The 23,556-nt window shown below is 37.0% G+C and overlaps 1 protein-coding gene across 1 annotated transcript in view; it reads left to right on the forward strand.

The window, feature by feature from the left end:
* Nucleotides 1–23,556, forward strand: part of LOC113039455 (protein NLRC3-like) — a 98,495-nt gene continuing 74,939 nt past the window's right edge. The window contains exons 1-2 of the mRNA XM_026197341.1: nt 1–122; nt 703–813. Of these exons, the coding sequence (XP_026053126.1) occupies nt 791–813 (23 nt within the window). The 5' untranslated portion in view covers nt 1–122; nt 703–790. The remainder of the gene's footprint in view (nt 123–702; nt 814–23,556) is intronic.

Consider the following 23,556-nt stretch of genomic DNA (forward strand, 5'->3'; position numbering starts at 1 on the left):
GTCAGGTGACAAACATCAATCGTGAAGATCGCACAGGTGTTTAACAGCGATCACAAACCGGAAGTGTTGGAAAGACTTCTGGATTCTGTTCCTGCAGCACAAGATCGTCTGAACTACTGCAAGTAAGTCTGAATACTTTCACCAATACACTTATTTAGGAGAATGATGAACGCGTTTCAGAGCTGGATGAAGCGTGATTTGTTCAGTTATAACTTATACCTGTCTGTCGCCGAAGAAACAAAACACAGAGAAGCAGAAAGATATTAATAAAACAAACTGTTTAAAGACGATCGACGCGTGTTAAAGCATTTTAACAAGTCTGTAAAAAATATCTGTTAAAGTATAGACTAGAAGTCAGAATAATTATAAAAGAGTTATTTTATTTCCTCCTTTTTCTATTTTAAGTCGCGAAACCGAAAGTATTTCTGTGATCAGATCAAACCCGTTCTTCTGGATAGACCGCTCAATAAACACGAGCAAAACAAATCTTCTTTTAAACTTCTTAATGATCCGATAGTAATGTTCGTGTAAATAAAGACGTGTGTTGTGAGTGATCTGAAGAGATTATTACATGGCAGTATATTTGTAGCATATTTTATTTGTATGTTTACTGCTTGATAACTCAGAGATTCAGCACTAGTTATTTTCTTCATCATTTGTTCCTCTGAACTCTCATGATCTTGATCTCATTGTCATGTCCAGGTCATGATGAACATCTGATCGTCTTCAGAGACACAAAGATCTCAGTGTTGAGCTGTTCATCTGCAGTCTGTCAGAGAAGAGAGGAAAGATGAGTCTCTCACACAAACAGAGGTAAGACTGTCTCGGGTTAAAAACAGAACAAAAACAGGTTTAAATCCTGTACAACCCCAGAATTAAAATGTTTTACATGTTTGTTTCAGGTTGCACATTTCACATAGAAAAAGTAAATCATTGCAATCTGTATCTTTTGCTCTAAGTGTTAAATTAACTAAAATGAGTAATAGTTTTTTAATAACTATAGAGGAGTGCTCTTTGCTCCATAGCATTGAATGGCTCGATATATTATGGTTAGGCCTATGAATATAATATTACGTTTAGATAATCCCCAAACAAACAGAAGGAATCTGAGTGATTTGATTCTTTCCCTCATATAACAAGTCTGTCTGTGATCATGGACATCATCGCATTAATAAAACATCTACTAATACTACAGCAATAAATATTATGTATAGCAGTCAGCACATTGTTTATTCTTTGGCTCCGGAAAGATATTGTTTGAATTCAGTTTCTTCACTTTAATCTGTCTTTAATCTCTCAAGTTCATTGTGTCTGTTTGTAAGGGTCCACAATTTGGCCAAAAATGGTTACACTTGACTGATGAAATGAATTTGTAGCAAAAACCTCATTAAATGTAATCTGTAGATATAAAGTCAGAAGAGATGTGTTCCAGCTTTCAGTAAAGATGAACTCTTGCTTGTAGAGATTAAGACATGATACAGTAGTGTCCCAAATCAAAAAGATCCCACTTGACTGTAAATCACTGTCATTTGCTTTAGATGACAGGTTTACATGGTCTTGTCAGTGCTAATATTGCTAGAGAAGATATAAACGAGGAAAGTGAGACGACGGAGGAGAATGAAGCTGAATATGGGACAATGGTAGAAATGAAGCTTGTGTTAGATGAGGATGATACTGATGTGACAGAAGAGAGCTTGGACTCTACTCTGATGGAAAGGGACTTATACTTTTCTCTTTTACATTGCAGTATATATTGTAGTTTCTTTTAAGAATTTATGAAATTGATTGTATTAATGCTTTAAAAAGCTCTCCCTCTCTGTTCTTTGTGTCATCAGTGTAAGATCAGACTCACATGTGTCCAGCTCTGTGTCTGTGAAGAGTGACTGCTCAAAACATGAACCAATGAAGTTCAGTGAAGAAACCCCATCAGCTACTGAAAGGTATTTCATTTGGTTTGTTACAACATAGCATTAGCTAATTTCTCCACTGGGGTATCTGTGATAGAAAATAAGTAAATAATACAATAAATCACAGAGTTTCTGCTTCTTTCTTCACTGAACTGTGTCTAGAGCTTCTTTCCAGTAATACAGTTACACAGACAGACACTAGAGAGCATAAATTCAATAATGAATGTGACAATCAAACATGAATGTGTCCATCTATCTACAGAAATGACCATTTACAACATTATACCTTTTCAAATGAGACTGAAGAATCTGCTGTAGTAAAATATTCTTCCCCTCTCTTTCTCTCTCTCTCTCTCTCTCTCTCTCTCTCTGTTCTTTGTGTCTTCAGTGTAAGATCAGGCTCACATGTGTCCAGCTCTGTGTCTGTGAAGAGTGACTGCTCAAAACATGAACCAATGAGATTCAGTGAAGAAACACCATCAGCTACTGAAAGGTATTTCATGTGGTTTGTATTATGGCACTAGCTAATTTCTGCACTTGGGTATCTGTGATGGAAATTAACTGAATAAAACCGTATATCCCAGAACAATATCTGCTTTCCTTTTCATTGAAGTCTGTCTGGAGCTTCTTTCCAGTAATACAGTTACACAAGCAACAACAACGAGGAATAAATTCACCATAGAGACATGAATATGTACTTCCATCTGTTTAATTACCATTAACATTTATTCATTTAGCTGACGCTTTTATCCAAAGCGACTTACAATTGCTATATATGTCAGAGGTCGCATGCCTCTGGAGCAACTAGGGGTTAAGGGTCTTGCTCAGGGACACATTGGTGTCTCACAGTGGATTCGAACCCGGGTCTCTCACACCAAAGGCATGTGTCTTATCCACTGCACCATCACCACCCTTTTCCATCACCAAACCATTTCAAACAAGACTGAAGAACTGTTTCTTTCTGTTATTTGAAGAAAAGAAAAACTTAGATTTGTACTTATAACTGCAGCATTAACAGCTGATGCTTGCTCTTTGTGTTTGATTAAAAAAAAAACAGTAGCAAGAGATTTGTCTAATATATTACCTTAACCACATTTAATTTTATTCTCCATTTTAACAGTCTGCATTATGAGACATTAGACTCAGACTCCCAGATTAACAGGAACCGCAAGAATTTCACAGACAAACTCCTAGGAATCTTCCAGGTGAAAAAATATTTAATTAATGATTATACTTACAACAAATAAATTGGTTATTGGACAATGTTTCTTCTATAAATATTATATAATTTGGACCAAATGAATGTGAATTTGGTTTAATTTTGTTCTTTTGCCTCTGTTTTTCTTCTTTGTTCATAGGATCTTGAGAAGAAAATAATCACATTTCTGAAAAATGAACTGGACATGTTTAAGAAAATATTACAAAAAGAAGACATGCAGTACTTTGTGAAGGACTTTAATGAGAACAGATGCAGTATGAAAGAAGCAGCTCTTGATCTCACGCTCTACTTCCTGAGAGAGATGAAGCAAGATGAAGCTGCTGATACTCTAGAAAGTAAGAGACTCATAATCATCTGTCAGACTGTTACTTATAAATGTAGAGAGAAAATATGATTAAACAATATCTGTGTTTTTGTTTCTGTTTAGACGAGCTGGTCTTCATTCATCAGCTAAAGTGTAGCCTAAAGAAGAAGTATCAATGTGTGTCTGAAGGAATTGCAAAGCAAGGAGACTCTACACTTCTGAAGAACATCTACACAGATCTCTATATCACTCAGGGTTGTAGTGAACAGGTCAATACTGAACATGAGGTGAGACAGATTGAAGTTACTTCCAGACGTGAATCACAGGAGATACAGGTTGAGTGCAAACATTTGTTTGAAGCACCTGAACAAGACAAGCAGATCAGAACTGTACTGACAAAAGGAGTTGCTGGCATCGGAAAATCAGTCTCTGTGCAGAAGTTTGTTCTGGATTGGGCCGAAGGAAAAGAAAATCAAGATATCAGCTTCATATTTCCTCTTCCATTTAGAGAGATGAACTTAAAGGGGCAAGAAAAACTAAGTTTGATGGATCTTATAACTCAGTTTTTCCCAGAGACAAAAGGACTGAACCTTACAAGAAGAAATCAATTCAAAGTCTTGTTCATTCTTGATGGATTGGACGAATGTCGACTTCCTGTAAACTTTAAGGATAATGAGATGTGGTCTGATGTATCATCACCAGCCTCTCTGGATGTTCTCCTGACGAACCTCATCAAGGGAAATTTGCTTCCTTCTGCTCTCATCTGGATCACCAGCAGACCAGCAGCTGCCAGTAAGATTCCTCCTGACTGTATCGACCGGCTGACAGAGATACGAGGATTCAATGATGCACAAAAGGAGGAGTACTTCAGAAAAAGATTCACGGATCAGAATCAGGCCAAAGAAATCATTGATCATGTTAAACAATCAAAGAGTCTCTTTATCATGTGCCACATCCCAGTCTTCTGCTGGATTTCAGCCACTGTTCTCCAGAACATTTTAGAGGAGAAAAGAAATAATGTTGTGAAAAACAATCAGGCTGATGATGTCTTCAAAACACTGCAGGAGTCAAATACTGAAGACACTCCTAAGACTCTGACACAAATGTACACACACTTCCTCCGATTTCAGATCCAGCAGAGCAGACGAAAGTATGATGGAGAACATACACCAGATGTTTCCTGGGATAAAGATGCCATCTTTTCACTGGGGAAACTGGCATTTGATCAGCTGGAAAGAAACAATGTGATCTTCTATGACACAGATCTGGAAGCCTGTGGTATTGATGTCTATAAGGCATCAGTGTACTCAGGCATGTGTACCCAGATCTTTAAGGAGGAAACAGGGATCCTTCTTGGTACCATGTACTGCTTCGTTCACTTGAGCATTCAAGAGTTTATTGCAGCCCTTTATGCACATCTGTTTCTAGACATCAACAAGAAATATGTGTTTGATCAAGACTCTACAGAACAGGAAAATAAAAGTGAAACCATGATTGATTTGCTCAAGACTGCAGTGGACAAGGCACTAGAGAGTGATAATGGACACCTGGATCTTTTTCTTCGCTTCCTCCTTGGTTTGTCACTCCAGTCCAATCAGAGACTCTTACAGGGTCTTTTGACACATGAAGAAGACAATGAGCAGAGCAAAAAGGAAATAGTTCAGTACATCAAGCAGAAATTAGAGTCGAATCTGTCTCCAGAGAGATCCATCAATCTGTTCTACTGTCTGAATGAACTGAACGACCAAACTCTGGTGGAAGACATTCAGACCCACCTTAGCAAAGGAAGTCTCTCATCTGCTGATCTTTCACCTGCCCAGTGGTCTGCTTTGGTCTTTGTGTTGTTGACATCAGACGAGGAGCTGGAGGAGTTTGAGCTTCAGAAATTCAAGAAATCAGACGAGTGTCTCATTAGATTATCAGCAGTCATCAAATCCTGCAAAAGAGCTCTGTAAGTTATTTAATATATTTTGTCATGTTTTGTTCTCATCTTAAAATTGCATTAATCTACATTGACACTACGGGTGAAACGGTTCAACTTTTTCACTGTTCGGTTTGTATCATGATTTTATGATAACGGTTTCGGTACAGTTCGCTATGTTTATGAAAAAACTATACTTTCAAACAAAAGTAACGAAAATAAGAATATTCTAACTACAAACAACAGCACAGATAAATACAATGGAGATATAAATAAAAGATTTTTATTAGATACAAATAAAATAAAGTGATTTGCAAGGCGAGTTTATTTATATAACAAATTTCTTACACAATGGTAATTCAAAGTGCTTTACATTAAAATAAAGTAAAATAATCATGAAGAAAAATAATAAAACAAGCAATTTTAAAACTTTGAAAATGATTTAAAAATGGACTCATTTAAAATTAATTTAAAACAGTTAGGAATAGAAAATCATTTTACATAAAATTCACTTAATATGTAAAATATAGTGCAATCAGTTCAGACATTGCACAGTGCTCATTCAATAAATGCACTGCTAAAAAGATGAGTTTTAAGTCTAGATTCAAATGTGACTAGTGTTTTAGCACATCTGATCTCTTCTGGAAGCTGATTCCAACTGCGAGCAGCATAGAAGCTAGAGGCGGACTCCCCTTGTTTTGTGTGAACTCTTGGTATTTCTAACTAACTTGATCCTAATGATCTCAGTGGTCTGTTAGGTATATTTTCAGTGAAAATATCTGCAATGTATTTCAGTCCTAGGTCACTGAGTGACTTATAGGTCCCTATCATACACCCGGCACAATGCGACGCAAGGCGCAGTGCAAGTGTGTTTGCTAGTTTCAGTCCGGCGCTGTTCGCATTTTACCGTCCAGCGCCACACAGTGTGCATTGACTTTGCTTATTACACACATGGATGCGAATCACACAAATATGCCAAATATTAAAAACAAAAGGATTACAGTGAAAATAATATTGTGTAGGCTACATAAATATAAAAAATTTAATGATGGATCGTCATTGAGTGTATTAGAATTAGGCTACCTATTTGCTATTCAGCCTATTGCTACTTATAATGATGAATGAAATTGGCAAATTAATTGAACAATTGTGCCAATACACACACACATGTATGTGTATGTGTATATATATATATGTGTGTGTATATATATGTATGTGTATATATATATATATATATATATATATATATATATATATATATATATATATATATATATATATATATAAACTGACTCATTGCGCGGAGCTTTGGTGGATTCCTGCTTGTCCCGTAGATGATCTGCTCGCACGCTTTAACTTCACGCATGAGCAGATCAGTTTCTTCACTTGAGAAGTGTTCAGCTTTTCCGACAACAAATTCCGCCATGTGAATAGTGACCCGCCATGGTGCGAGCGCATCTCGCTTTTTAAGGGAATGGGAGATGACACTCTGATTGGTTTGAACAAAAATTTATTTTATAAACTGAACAAAATTATAAACGCAACACTTTTGTTTTTGCCCCCATTTGTCATGAGCTGAACTCCGAGATCTAAATCTTTTTCTGTGTACACAAATTTCTCACAAATATTGTTCACAAATCTGTCTTAATCTGTGTTAGTGAGCACTTCTCCTTTGCTGAGATAATGCATTCATCACACTGTTGTGGCATATCTAGATGCTGATTAGACAGCGTGATTATTGGACAGGTTTGCCTTAAGCCCCCTTCACACTGCGATTCCAGAAAATACACGGGTAATGCCTCCCAGCAATTGTTCCCGGGTCACTAGATTTTGCCCCTTTGCCACTGCCAGTGAATACCTGGAATATGTGCGTGCGTTCACACACATCCCGTAAAGGTCCCATAAAATCATGTGACATCAGGATGTGACGTTTAATGTATGAGTCGAAAACGCTAGGCATGTTAACTTTGAAGCTGAGATTTTTCACCATCTTAAGTCAGAGTAGAAAGTGAGGAACTAACTGATCTCTACTTCATTACAATTTGCACACATTTTCAGAGGTGTAATATGCTTGAGTAATTTGACTTGTTTACTGTACTTAAGTATTATTTGGGGGGATCTGTACTTTACTCGACTACAATTTAAACTGACTACTTGTACTTTTACTTGATTACATTTTTGAAGAAAAACAGGACTTTTTACTCCTTACAATTTAATTGCATCTTGAAAAGTACATTATATTTTTATTTGATCTTATGCACATTAAATATGGTAAACAGAAGCTCAAACGTCTGTGCCTGACATGAGAACTAATGATCATTGTTTTCATGCATCAAACACTTATGACTTTCATCAGGTAAATGTCTGGCTTCAAATGTTCACCACCAAATCTGAGGAAGCATATTAAGGTAGCAAAGTTGCATTTTCCTGCCCAAAAAAGTGTATTCATTATTTGTTCTGTTTTGATAGAGCCATTAGCTATGTAATATATTAGCTGAATGCACAAATTTCAGTGCAAATAAAATCAGTGAGGATAATCTAAATACAATATTTTCGTGGGATTGTTTTTTATTCAATGTTACACATCTCCAAAAAAAGTGTTTAAATATATATTATATGCTAAATTAATTGTAATTCATGTTTATTGATGTAAGTTTTGTTTGTTTAGTGATTACTTGTCCTTTTAGACAGTGACGTTGAATAGACAACACAAATAAAGAGGCCTTTAAAAACATTAACATTGTATGTTTTAATTCTAATACTCTCCTCATTAATTCAACAAATTCTTGTATTCTGTCTGGAATATATTTCTAGCCTCTCCATCACATCTTGCTCTTCAAAGGGATAGTTCACCCAAAAATGAAACCACACAAAGTGAACATGACGATGATTAAAATATTGCTATCATTTCACTTAAAGGGGGGGGGGGTGAAATGCTCGTTTTCACTCAATATCCTGTTAATCTTGAGTACCTATAGAGTAGTACTGCATCCTTCATAACTCCAAAAAGTCTTTCGTTTTATTATATTCATAAGAGAAAGATAGACTGTACTGATTTTTCCCGGAAAAACAAAACCGGCTGGAGGCGTGACGTGTGGGCGGAGCTAAAGAATCACGAGCGCGAGTAAGCTTTTGCGTTGAGTGCATTTGGAAGCTGTGACATTACCGTGAGGAAAAAAACATCATCCAAAACAAACCATGGCTAACAGTCAGATTCAGCCGTTTATTTATGATCCAGAATCAGATCCAGAGGCTGAAATTTAACAAGAGCAGCATCAGCAACGACGTCTCTATGTAGTATGTATTGAAACTGTATATATTTGCTTAGCGGTTTTGGAAAATGACTAAGTTCCACTTTGTCGTCTTTTTTTTTTTTTTTTTTTTTTTTTAAGCTTTACATGTGGAAAGTGCAGTTTGATGGCAACATCGCATGTTGTTTACTTGATGTGCTTACGCGCCGATAGCTAAGTTAACAACACAGAGATATTTGAAGCAGTTTTACTCACCGCCTGCGGTTCCAACACACGATCGTGACCCTTTTTCGTTGGGACTGCATTATCCTTAAGAAATAAACGATGTGCAAATCCGGCGTCAAACTGGGCCTTGTTTGTAAAACAAGCATCTTCGAAATGCAGGGAACAAACAAAAACACTTGCACAACTCCGTTGATGCTCTGTAAAAATAAACTCCATCCACTGGTCCCTTAATGCTGGTTTTTTTTTTTTTTTGGTAATCTGTGCAGGGTTGTCTTGCCCTGGCAACCAAAAACACACTTCTTTTGTGACATTTCGCGACGCTCTCGCTCTGATCAGTGAAATCTGTTGTGCTCTCAGTGCTCTGCTCTACGGGAGCGCGCGCTCTTCCGGCAGAAGTGCCCTTAGGACCCATATAAGGAAATTCCGCTCCATCTAACGTCACACAGACCCATACTCGGAAAAAACTTTCCGAAACTTGTGACAAACCGGAAAATTAAGTTTTGTTCCAAAAATACTCCTTCAAACGTACAACTTAATTTTTGAAACTTTGTCCATGTTTAGCATGGGAATCCAACTCTTTAACAGTGTAAAAAACTCAGTATGCATGAAATAGCATTTCAGCCCCCCTTTAAGAAGACAGTGATTCATTAACGGGTTGCATGAGTTACTGTCAAATTCTCTTTGTGTATAGTTTTTGAATGTCCCAAACACTTGCATTATATAAAGAGAATTTAGTTTTTTTAACTCTTAGTTTGTGTTCATCTGATAAATGTATGGCGTCAAATCAATGCCAATGATAACCGAGCATACAGCTGATGCTTGCTATTTTTTTTATATTTATTATAGAATTAACACAATGCAAAAAAGGCCTCTAACACTAGCTTGTTCTTGTTTTCTTTTTATTATATAATATATATTTTTTAAACTTGCTGTGCACTGCGTCAGCCTAACTGTGACTTGTTATAGCACTTATGTATTATTGCTCTTTTGTTGATTTTAATTTCTTCCATTGCCACTTTGGATAAGTGTCTGCTAAATGACTAAATGTAAATATACATCTTCCCAGGCATCATGAGAAGCTGCTATGTCAACATCTAAATTTAGCTCTTCAATATCTTAATGATTTAGCAGTTAAATACATAGTTAAAAATTCACTTGGACATACAGTATGTATGAACAGCAGTGTGGAGACAGAGTAAAGAAAGCAGGGTCTCCATACCTCATATCTCTCAGATTAGCACATTTGTGTGTATCAGTCCAATGTGCCACAGCTGCTCTGAGCTTCGACTGCCTTCTGAGGAGAGTGCATGAAGAGTCCAGGCTTCTCCAAATGTGTCCAAGTCTGCCTGGATGCTTGAGAGAAAAGTGTACTGTACACTAAACAGGTCCTCAATAAGTCAGCATGTCTGAGTCCTTGATTCTGACATCACACCAAATGCAGTCAATCCTATTAAAAACGGGTTTAAAAACAGATCAGTTATTTATTAATAATTGTAAGATATTTTGTTACATAAAAGTGACATTAAAAGCTACCTACAGATAACTAAAGTTACTAAATTTAGGACTAAATGAAATTTCAGACAACTGTACTTTACCTTTGATTATGGACACTTTTACCAGATATGAAACTATGTTGGTCCGTGCCTCTTGAAGAAAACATGAACCTGGCGATCTGTACATCCTCCAGTCCTTGGTCTCCCTTGACCCTGATTTAAAGAAAAAAAAATGCAATACATTTCAGAAAAAAATAAAAGAAAATTCAAATGCTTTTTTATTTACTGTACATGTGTGTGTGTGCATCATTACAGTCTGTAAAAAGGGTTCATGTGTGTATCTCTTATCACAAGACTGCAATCACTAGCAATCAGAAGACTTCCAGTTAATCAAGTATCTAGAAAAGATCTACTCTATGAACAATGCATTAAATGACATTAAATAAAGACAAAAATAAATAAAACAATGAAATGATAACTCGCATGTATCTGGTCCACTGATGAAGTCATGTGTCAAGTCAAGTGAATTATTAATAATCTTCTAACAGGCATCCAATACTGACTTCAGGAAAAGGGGAATAACCAATGACATTTGAGATAACAACTAAAACAGCAAGCCCCGCCCCACGACTGACAAAGATACAATTGTTTGCGCGAGCAGAGGTGAGAAGATCGAGCGCGAGGATATGGGGAATGACCATGGTGCAAGGGCTTGAATTGTGCGCAGAGTACATGTCATGCGCGTGAGAGAATTTGAAATGAGCTCGCGGGCTCTCGAGTCCGATTTAGTTTTCCTCTTGCGGAAGTGATTTACTGCGCGCGCAAGCATCAGTTGTATGCTCGGTTATTATTGGCATTGATTTGGCGTCATATAAATGAAAGTCATATAGGATGGCATGAGGGTGGAAATGGAGTTTCCTTTGAATCCCTTTCCCTGTATTTTTTTTTGGTGTTTTGCTGGGTTTCATTTTAATTGTTGTTGTTGAAATATAATGTAATATATGTTGTTGTACTAAATATACCTGTGCCATTGCATTTTTTGCGTTCTCTCCCTTTAACCATTCTTCTGTATTGTCTTTCAGAAAAAAAAGTACTTCTACTTTCTTAATACTTGAGTACAATTTAAAAGTTGTACTTTTTTACTTTTACTCAAGTATGATTTTGACCAGATACTTGTACTTTTAATTTAGTACAATTTTCACTGAGTACTTGTACTTTTTACACCTCTGCATTATTTATTTTCACGGACGTTGATCTGCCTTCAAAACAACTGGTAAAAGAGTCACGTGATAGCGTGTATCATCACTACGACACACCCTTTACAGCATTAGTTCTGGCTTTTGTTCACACATAGCTCGTTCCCATTCGGGGGGCTGTATGGGGGTGTCCGAAAACCAGTCAGTATCTGGTGTGACCACCATTTGCCTCACGCAGTGCTACACATCTCCTTCTGATAACTTTCTGCGATCCCATCATCTTTATTTTACTAACTTACTGCAAACAGAAGGTGACCCAGCTGACCTCATCAGAAAAAAAAACTCAACACTATATGCAGTTCAACTTCTTAAACTACTGCTTTAAAGAAGATATACTCTTGCATAACCTCAATGCATAAATTATTAACCTCCACATCTCCACCTCAAGAAACTCATCAAGATAGAGCACCACTTTTAAATATATAACTCATTGCCATTAATGATATAAGCCTATTATTAATTTACATATTTCATTAAGTTTTATTAAAGCATGCTAGTTTGTTTTATGTAGGAAATTTGAATCAATAAAATTCTAATATATATGCAGTGTATTTTCTGTTAATCTAAAAATAATTGGTATAAATGTATTTTTTTTTTATTTAACAAATGTATTTCATGTATCGAACCTTGTGATTTGATTTTATTTATCTTTTAGGCTAAATGATTGTGGCTTAACTGACAAAAGCTGTCCAGCTCTGGCTTCAGTTCTTGGATCAGATACCAATCTGAAAGAGCTGAACATGAACTATAATAATCTGCAGGATTCAGGAGTGAAGCTGCTCTGCACTGGATTTAAGGATATAAATTGCAAACTAGAGATACTGAGGTAAGTTTTGTGACAATCATTAGTGTTTTGTTCAAATTTAGATCCATCTGTTAACATGGACCTAGATAATTTGCCACAGAATTGAGGACAAGACTGCTTCAGCTCAGTGAAGTTTACAGGCTTAAATTCCAGCATGAACTCTAACTTCCAGTGCCCTATAGTGCATACACACAGATGTGTGTGTGTAATGCGTGTGTAATAACAGTCTCATGCAAAAAGTGGGATCTACCAACTGGTACTTTAACATAGGAATGTGTGTAAATATAAGCAGGACTCTGAGCATGTTTTAAGCAGATAATCTAGTGCTAGAATGGCAATACTACAAAAAGAAAGTGCTACTGTGTGTTTCCTGTGTCCCCAAATACTAAATTTATAAATTAATAGTTCAAGTTAGATAAGATATTTCCCCCCAGGAAACAAGACTAAATATATTTTTGCTTATGTAGTAAATGCATCATGATTAATTTATCTAAAAACAAGACAAAAATAATAAGTAGCTGGGAAGTCATTTGAAATATTGCTATAGTGTCATGACTGATCTGGCTATGCTAAAAGATTAGGCAAACCATGCACTGTACTGAGAGCATGTTTAAAAAAAGCGCGCTGATCTGTTTACTGAGCGCACAGAATGTCTTCTCAGTCAGTACTGCTTTCTTTTTCCATGATTTTGGTGAGGACATTATACATTCACATGATTTATAAAGGGAGGTGTTGTCACCATGTATGGTTAATTGGAGGCATTTCTGAATGCAAATGACCATGAACCTCGTTTTTTAAGTTTAGATCTAGGCACGATGAGTAGACAGAGATCACTGGATCTCCATGTTCTGCACGAGTGAATCAGATCGCTGTTCTACTGCAGGAAAAACACTGTTAACTCTACATATTGATGTATATTATTTTAATGTTACAAGGACATTTTTAAATTCTTGCTGCTGGTTGTTTTTTGTGTCTTGTATCTCTTATACAACCTCTTGTATAAGAGATCGCTGACTGAATTAGTTGCCATCATCATCATAATCACCAGTATTTGTCAAATGTCAGCTAAAACATACTGGTAAATATTCGGATTAAAACTGAAGTGTTTTCTCTTTATGCAGTCTGAAGAACAACTGTATCACAGAAGGAGGTTGTCATGTTCTGGCTGCAGCTCTAAATTCAAACCCTTCAAATCTGACAGAGCTGGATCTGAGTGAGAATAAACTAGGAAACCCAGGAATGAAGATCATCTTGACTCTGTTTGAAAATGTACAGTGTAGACTGGAAAAGCTGAAGTAAGTATTTTAAAAGTGTATCCCATTTAATTCAAACCTCAGAGAGCTGGATCTGAGCAGGAATCAAATAGGAGACTCTGGAGTGACAGAAATCTCCAGTCTGTTGAGAAATTCACAGACACTACAGATACTCAGGTCTGAATTTGGTTAATCAAGGTAAAGCTCCAGCTGGTCTGTAAACTGGTGCTGTGTCACAAGGAATGGGTCAGTAATGTGAAATTGGTGTGTTGGTGTAGATACGTTTATAAAATATTGACAAACAGATGGATTTTTGGAAGTTATGGGAAATGTTAATATATTGTATATTGGTGTAATGTTTTTATGTATTTATTTATTTATTCATTCAGTCATTCATTCATTTGTTCATTAGTTTGGTCTATCACTGAAGAAGGTTATAATACAGTTGCAATCAATATAATTCAGCCAATATAATTCAACCCACTTGACCTGCAAGACATTTTGCTATGGAGAACATAATTTTATGAAAACAATTTAACAAAGGTATCAGTAAAGTGTTAAAGAAAGTTTGTTAATACACTTTTGAGTGATTCTGAGAATGGAACATTGATGAATCATAATGAAATTCTAATTGGCTCTAAACATTCATGTTAAGAATTATTCAACCCCCCAAAAAGTCCAGCAATAAACGCTGCTTGTAAGTGCTAAGAAGCTTCTGTCATCTCTCTACTACAGTCTTGGTCCATTCCTCACATGAAAAAGCTTCCAGATCACTGATAATCTTTTGATTGAAAGGAGAATTAAGCCTGGAGACTGAACAAGCCACTCAAGTACATTCTATGACTGATCCCTGAACCAAGCAGAAGAAGATTTGGATGTGTACTTTGGTATGACTGTCCTGCAGGAAAGTCCATTGATCATCAGCTTCAATCTTTGCACTAAAGGCATCACTATTCTTGTCAAAATGGCCTGATTATTCAAATTATCCATGATGTCCTTCATACAGTCATGGTTTCCACTTCCTGCTGCAGTAAAGCAACACCATAACAGGACTGATCCACCATCAAGTTTGACGATGGAGATGGTGTTCTACTGCTTATGAGATTTGACTTTTTTGCAGCAGACATACCGCTGATCCATGGGTCTAAAAAGTTCCAGTTTGGTCACATCACTCCATAAAACATTCTTCCAGAGCTCCACAGGTCTACACAAATGAATTTTAGCAAGTTCAAGTCAGTCTTTTGTTCTTCTTGATCAAGAGTGGTATTCTGCAAGATGTCTCAACATGAAGGCCGTACTTGTCTAGTGTTCATCTTACACACTGCATTGAAATGGTTTTCCTTCTTTCATCGGGTCATCTTGCAAGTTTTTGGCTTTACATTGCAGGTTTTTCTCAGTTGCTCTGATTTAACATTTTATGATATTGTGGTTTTTCTTCAACACCCTAAAAAGTTTTTTTGGTACAACACACTTTTAGTTAAGAAATACGGCTGAGAGGTTTTAATGTCTTGGAAATCTTCTTACAGCCTTTACAGACTTTCTAAAGTAATAAAGTTATTTATTCTCTATAACTTCTCTGTAGCGTTGTGCGATCTCTGTTGACTTCTTCCATTTTTGCTACTGAACTTCAGCACATGCATGGGTTAACTCTGTGTATGTGTAACAGCTCAAGCTAATTCTGTTTTTTTAGAGTTTCTAAAGACATAATTGTGTTTTTTTTCCCCACCATGCAAATAAGAGATACGAGATACTCCACTCCAAAATGAAAATCTACCCCCATGTCGTTCCAAAAACGTAAAAGCTTTGTTTGCCTTTGGAACACAATTTAAGAAATTTTGGATGAAAACCTGGAGGCTTAAGACTGCCAAGTAAAACGGCAATGTTGAATAAGGGTTGAATAATTGTGACATAGCTCTGTTATTAAAATCTTATAACTCCAAAATAATACATTATATAAGATTATATATTGACATTATGACTTTTAATATATGACTTTTAAAGTCAGCAAACTGTTTATCCTGGATCTTCAGAAAAGCTTGTATTTCTAAAATACTGCAGTCTCTGAGGGGTTGAGTAATTTTGATTGAAACTGTAGGTTATAATTGTGGAAAATGACAACTGCAAAAATTAAAAATAGCATTTGTTGTAGTTTGAGTTCACCAGTATATAACTTTACCAGCTTTACTGTGAAAAGAGTCCATTCAGGTCAAAAATCCTGTAGTGCATCTTTTTATTTTCTTCATTCTAGAACATGTACTTGTGTGACAATCTGTGTTATAAGGAAGAATAACATGTTTTCTAATAGACTTTCAGACTGCAGTATCAGTGAAGAAGGTTATAAAGCTCTGTCTTCAGCTCTGAGATCAAACCCTTCACACCTGATAGAGCTGGATCTCACAGGAAATGATCCTGGAGAATCAGGAGTGAAGCAGCTCAGTGATTTACTACTGGATCCAAACTGTCAGCTCAAGACACTGAGGTGAGACCTGATGAAATAATGCTAAAAAAGTTATACACGTGGATTATATTATTTGACTAATTTAGTAAGGTATACAATTTGTTGCATCAAAAATGTTCAAAATGATCAAACATTGAAGATGAGATGCTGCACCTGCTGTTGTTTTGCTGATAAATGTCAGCACAGTTTAGTTGTGTTAAAAGTTACAGGTTAATCAGACATTTTGTGTCACTAGATGTGCTGGTGTTCAGTAGTTTAGTGCCTCGATAGTTAACACTTATGATTGTGTTATTGTGGACATTTCTCATGAAAAACATATTCAGTGTGATTTATTATCCTGATTGTTTAAATGTCACTGAATCCACTGTACATTAATTTCCATCAAGCTCAGATTCACAACACTGTATATCACTGATCTAGAATAGAGAACTAGATTGATCATGACATCATGAATGTGAAGCCACCACACCGCCATATTAGTAATCCCTAGTGTGTGTAAATATTCTATTGAATTAATAGGAAATTGTATGATTTTAACGAGAAAACATCATATATCAAGTCAGCGTTTTTAAATCTGAAGTATCCGTGTACATCCTTACAATACAAACACTCAAGGGAATTTCCCCTACTTATTAAAAAGCTACGTTTATTACAGTAGCGAACATCATGAACATGATAAACATCAGATGTACATGACCTTAACATATGACAAATGACAAAGTGCTCATTCTGAAATCTGAAGAAATATTTATGCTTCGTATACACGTATACCTTTATTCGCCTTGATCAGTTATTCATTGTTTATATAATTCTGTTATAGTGTTTTTATTTGTATAGTAGCATACAACATTTTACATGGAAACAGTAGCTAATGCTATTAAACTTATGCGTGATCTTGGAGACTCTGAAATAGATGTTGCTCAATCAGGACATTAAAAATATACACATCATAATTTATTCAGAGAAATAACTGAATACAGACATTAAGTCAAGTCACCTTTATTTATATAGCGCTTTAAACAAAATACATTGCGTCAAAGCAAACAGAACAACATTAATTAGGAAAACGGTGTGTCAATAATGCAAAAAAAAAAACATTACAGACATGAAGCTTTATTTCAAGATGGTAAATTAAGCTTTTCATTTCGGTATAGAGCAATTTTAAAGGGGTCATATAATTCCCATTTTCCACAAGATGATATGATTCTTTAGCCTGGTAATACCAGACTCTGCTACTTCACTTTGCTTCGTAGACAGAGTCTGGAATGGCATAATAGAGAAGTGTTTTCTCTCTCGCTAGGGGGCGCTTGTCTGAAGTTTAAAATCATTGGTTACCCGTAAGCCAATCAGATACGTTTAGTTAAGACGTATGTTATGCGCCTGTACAGCCGCATCGAAGCACAGACATCATGCATCGAACTCAAATCTATGATTGAACTTACACTGTAAACCTGTTGTAAACACATGATGATGCGAGCGAAATACCGGAGTGAACATGGCTGTAAACGACTTTTGCAGATTATGCGAAGTTAATCTGTGCATCTACGTCACGGCTCTCAGCCCGCCCTCTGTTCGTTGATTGGCCCGGCTGTTTCCAGACCGGTGGCAAACAGAAAGCTCTGACGCTGTATCAGACTGAGTACAGAAGCGAAATGAAATTGAGCGGAAGTAGGAAGTCTGACGTAGTCAGGCTAATGATTCTTTAGAGCCTTAATGAAAAGTCTGTAACATAGTTTCTTTAAAATTTCTCAATGTTAGTATAAAAAACACCTTTTTTACCCTGTCAAAACAGCTCTTTTCAAAACAGGCTGGTTTGTGGGATTCTCCTTTAATGCTAATGAGCTCTGCTGACTCTGCCCCTTTCTTATGATCGCTCTCTGTGAGACTGTTTGCATTAGCCACATTCATTGTGAAACTTGCTAATTAGCACACTATTAGGAAAGGTGATTTTCAATGAATCATTTAAATACATTATACTCAGTGCTGGAGGCTGGATCATGAAGGATTCGTGCGAACATAAATGCAATTAGATCAAGGGCGCATTTCTTTCATTTCTCCAACCATAAGTTAATCCTCTGCGATTTCAGTCGCTCAGATGTCGGGAGTAAGTGACTACTGCTATGTTCATTATAACATCCAACAACAAATCACCTCAATCACTTAGGAATCATGCTCGTTTGCATCTCGGGCTGATGACGGCTCACTCAGGGCGGGTCTGAGGTAAGACAAGTCCAGTCCGTGCTGAAACGCTGCTGTCAATCAAACAATCATGGGAGGGGCCTCCGACCGTGTGACGTCACACGGTCAGAGTGCTTGATTTGAGAAAGGGGAAAACATTTAAAGATATTACAGAAAAACCACTTGGGGGATTTTTATCATTATAGGGTGGTTGTGTACACACACTGGCAACACATTTCAGTTCAAACAACTTGTAAGAGTGCCTGTAGCATTATATGACCCCATTTTATGTGACTTTTGTAATGCGATTGCCATCATCATCATCATCATCATCATCACTAGTATTTGTCAACTGTCATTTAAAACATACTGGTAAATATTCAGGTTAAAACTGAAGTGTTTTCTCTGTATGCAGTCTGAAAAACAACTGTATCACAGAAGGAGGTTGTCATGTTCTGGCTGCAGCTCTAAATTCAAACCCTTCAAATCTGACAGAGCTGGATCTGAGTGAGAATAAACTAGGAAACCCAGGAATGAAGATCATCTTGACTCTGTTTGAAAATGTACAGTGTAGACTGGAAAAGCTGAAGTAAGTATTTTAAAAGTTATCCCATTAATTACCCAGACTTTAGTGACCAACCACAGTTTCATAAATTTGAAAATATTCATTTTGGACTGAGCTATATTTGGAAATAAAAACTAAATAAATGCTGTTTTATAAGTTATGGAGAATTGTTTTATGTGTCTCCAAACAGTCGTAAAACTGAAAAGCATTCAATAATTAAGAATCAGATTTAATATGAAATATATTTGAATCTAAGATGTGTTTTTAGTAATCTGTTTTATTTCTGATATTTTTGTTCTGGCTAGTAGAAGTTCTGAATGACAGTTAAATGTAAAAAATAAAAAATGCCTGTGAGTGAGTTATTTTGAGCTTATTACGTGAATATGAAAGGTATACTTAGTTTAACGTTCATGTAATTTCCAACATTTTTGGGCAGATTTTACCAGATTTGTACAACAAAGTGTTTATAAGCCTGTTGTGAACTAAACACAGAAACTTAAAGGTCACTGTTGAGTTTTCCACCAAAATAAAGCCTGAGGAATTGCAAATGCAAAAATTAATAATCAAATTAAATAATTATTTTACAGTGTGATTATCATTCAAATCTAATATTGGCAGATAAAAGTAGTAGCTAAAGCAATTTCTGTAATTGTATGTGTATCTTAATTAGTTGTGTTCTCTCTTCTACAGGTTAAACTGCATCAGTATTACAGATGAAGGTTGTGCTGCTCTGGCATCAGCGTTTAATTCAAACCTCAGAGAGCTGGATCTGAGCAGGAATCAAATAGGAGACACTGGAGTGACAGAAATCTCCCAGTTCTGCTGAGAAATTCACAGACACTACAGATACTCAGGTTTGAATTTGGTTAATCTAAACATGAATCAATGTAAGGCTCCAGCTGCTCTGTAATCAGGGTGCTGTGTCACAAGGAATGGGTCAGTAATGTGAAATTGGTGTGTTGGTGTAGATACATTTATAAAATATTTGACAAACAGATTGATTTTTGGAAGTGATGGGAAATGTTAATATCCCTAATGGTGTAATAAATGTTTTTGTAATTTATTTATTTATTTAGTCTTTCTGAAGACTTTCAGACTGCAGTATCACTGAAGAAGGTTATATACAGTTGCAATCAAAAATGTCAACCCCCTGTGATCTGCAAGACAAGTATTTAGAGAAAAGTTTGTTAATACACTTTTGAGTGATTCTGAGAACAGAACATTGATGAATCATGATGAAATTCTAATTGGAGACTGAAACAGGCCACTGATCTACATTCTATGACTGATAACTGTCCTGCAGGAAAGTCCATTGATAATCAGCTTCAGTCTTTGCACCAAAGGCATCACAATTCTTGTCAAATATGGCCTGAATACTTCAAAAGAATCCATGATGTCCTTCATAATGTCATGGTTTCCACTTCCTGCTACAGTAAAGCAACCCCATAACCCATCGTTTCATCACAACTTCTCTATACAGCTGGGTTCATCAACCATAACTCTTTCCAGGACAGCGAGAAACCTAGGAGGATTAGACCCTTTCCTGTCAGAGCAAGCCACCCAACTTCTTGGTCCAAGCTCTTGTTCTCTCCAGGCTTTGGCATTAATGCGTCTGTTGAATGATTCAATGTAAATGTAAATGGAGATGGTGTTCCTCTGCTTATGAGCTTTGTCTTTTTTGCACCAGACATACCGCTGATCCATGGGTCCAAAAGGTTCCAGTTTGGTCACATCACTCCATAAAACATTCTTCCAGAGCTCCACAGGTCTACAAAAATGAATTTTAGCAAGTTCAAGTTGGCCTTTTGTTCTTCTTGATCAAGAGTGGTATTCTGCAAGATGTCTCAACATGAAGGCTATACTTGTCTAATATTCTTCTTACACACTGCATTGAAATGGTTTTCCTCCTTTCATCGGGTCATCTTGCAAGTCTTTGGCTGTACATTGCAGGTTTTTCTCAGTTGCTCTGATTGAACATTTTATGATATTGTGGTTTTTCTTCAAAGGTTTTCTGGTACAACACACTTTAATCTAAGGAATAAGGCTGAGGACTCTAGGAACTTTTAATGTCTTGGAAATCTTCATATAGTCTTAAACTTTCTAAAGTAATTATTTATTCTCTATAGCTTCTCTATAGCTTTTGCAAGATCTCTGTTGACTTTGACATTTTTGCTTCAATCTCTGAGGGTTGAGTAATTTTGATTCCAACTGTAGGTTATAATTGTGGAAAATTAAAACTGCAAAAATGTAAAATTGCATTTGTTGTAGTTTACGTCCACCAATATATAACTTTACCCAGCTTTACTGTGAAAAGAGTCCATTCAGTTCAAAATCCCCGTAGTGCATCTTTATTTTCTTCATTCTAGAACATGTACTTGTGTGACAATCTGTGTTATAAGGAAGAATAACATTTTTATCTTTTCTAATAGACTTTCAGACTGCAGTATCAGTGAAGAAGGTTATAAAGCTCTGTCTTCAGCTCTGAGATCAAACCCTTCACACCTGATAGAGCTGTATCTCACAGGAAATGATCCTGGACTGTCAGGAGTGAAGGAGCTCAGTGATTTACTACAGGATCCAAACTGTCAACTCAACACACTGAGGTGAGACCTGATGAAATAATGCCAAATAAATAAGCATGCGAATTATATTATTTGACTAATTTAGTAAGGTATACAATTTGTTGCATCAAAAATGTTCAAAATGATCAAAGATGAAAGATCAGATGCTGCAGCTGCTGTTGTTTTGATGATAAATGTCTGTACAGTTAAGTTGTGTTAAAAGTTACAGGTTAATCAGACATTTTGGGTCACTAGATGTGCTGGTGTTTAGTAGTTTGGTGTCTCAATAAACATTTATGATTGTGTTATTGTGGACATCGCTCATGAAAAATATTCAGTATGATATTATCCTGATTGTTTTGATGTTACTGAATGCACTGTACATTGATTTCCATCAAGCTCAGATTCACAACACTGTAGATCTTCTACAGCAGATCTATGAAAGACCACAAACATGTGATGTGTGTCAGGAGAGGATCAGTGATCACATACACACACACACACACGTCTGAACCTGGAGTTCCTCTCATAATGAGCAGAATTACTGTTGCATCAACACAGACATCAGTTAAATAAAACTATCCAGAGTAGGGGTGGGCGATATGAGCTAAAATTCATATCACAATTCATTATGGGGTAGTAGGGATCGCTAATAGTGCGATCACCCCGTCCCTGGCCAAGTGGCTCCTCCTGGGGCCCGATCCGTTATGAGTCCTCTGCTTACGCATGATGCTTTCGGATCAGGCCATGTATGCACTGATCCCTGCCGCACTGCTCAGGTGTGTACCAATGGGCACAGGGGTTAGCTCCCCCTGTGCCGACAAACCTCTGCTACAGAACTAGAAAGAAAGCCTTGAAACAATCGGATTACCCAATGCCGACCACTGCACGGACCACAACAACGAATTAGCGAATCCGAACTGACTATCCTTGAAGTGAACATCAGAGGACTACGGTCCAATATTGGGGATCTTGCCAACTGTTGCTCAGTGAAGAAACCCTCCATAGTCATCATAGTTGAAACCTTCCTTGACTCCACCATTCCAGACGGGGATGATTCCATCCAGATCCCTGGCTACTCGCTCAACTGTCGCAGAGACCGCACTGGAAAAAACGGTGGTGGTATAGCAGTATACTGTCTAGAAGGAATATCCATCTATCATAATCCAGCTAGAGATCCTGATGACTTTGAGCTCATGTGGTTCACTGTTGCTCTGAAAACCAGGACACTCCTGATAGGTGCTATATACCGCCCCCCAAGTGCCTCCTGTGAAATCTTGGACTACCTTGACAAGTTCACATTCTCAGTGATGGACGAATATAGAGCACAGTCTGTAATGCTCATAGGCGACTTCAATGTACACCACCACGAGTGGCTGGGCAGTAATATAACAGACACTGCTGGACGGCGAGCCTTACAACTCGCCAACTGTCTGGGGCTAGATCAGATTGTCAGGGAACCAACTAGAGGAGATAATATTCTAGATCTAGTTCTCTCTGACACACCAGCAACCACTACCACCATAGCACAAATGGGATCCTCTGACCGCAACCCAGTTCTAATACAGCTACAAATCCCAGTCTTCAGAGATAAGCCATACAAGAGAACAGTATAAAGATATGACAAGGCTCAATTCTGGGAAATGAGAGGTTACCTTACTAATATTAACTGGCCCAGCATTCTCAAGGACGAAGATCCTGAAATCATCTGCACAAACTTTACCTCTATACTGTGAGATGCCATGGCATTATATATTCCCAACAAGACCATCACCAAAAAGCCCGGGATAAAGCCTGGTTCAACACAGAGTGCAGAAGATTAGCCATGAGAAAAAGAAAGCTTTATCACAACATACGGACCTCCGATGACCCGGCTATGAAACGGAAGTTCCTCAAGGCAAGAGCAGCTTTCAATCAAGCTGAAAAGAGGGCAAAAAGGGAGTATTACACCAAATTGAGGAATGATCTTGCAGATAACTCACTAAGCTAAAAAAAATGGTGGGGCATAGTAAATTCACTTTCAGGCAGAAGTGGTTTCACAGACATCCCTGTCATTGAACACCGGGGTACCACCTACATCAGTGCCAGTGCAAAGGCTAACATCTTCTGCCAAACCTTTGCAGAGAAGTGTACTTTGCGTGATGCATCTGCGCAATCGTT

Source organism: Carassius auratus, chromosome 22 (genome assembly GCF_003368295.1).
Source record: "Carassius auratus strain Wakin chromosome 22, ASM336829v1, whole genome shotgun sequence".
Classification (NCBI taxonomy): domain Eukaryota; kingdom Metazoa; phylum Chordata; class Actinopteri; order Cypriniformes; family Cyprinidae; genus Carassius; species Carassius auratus.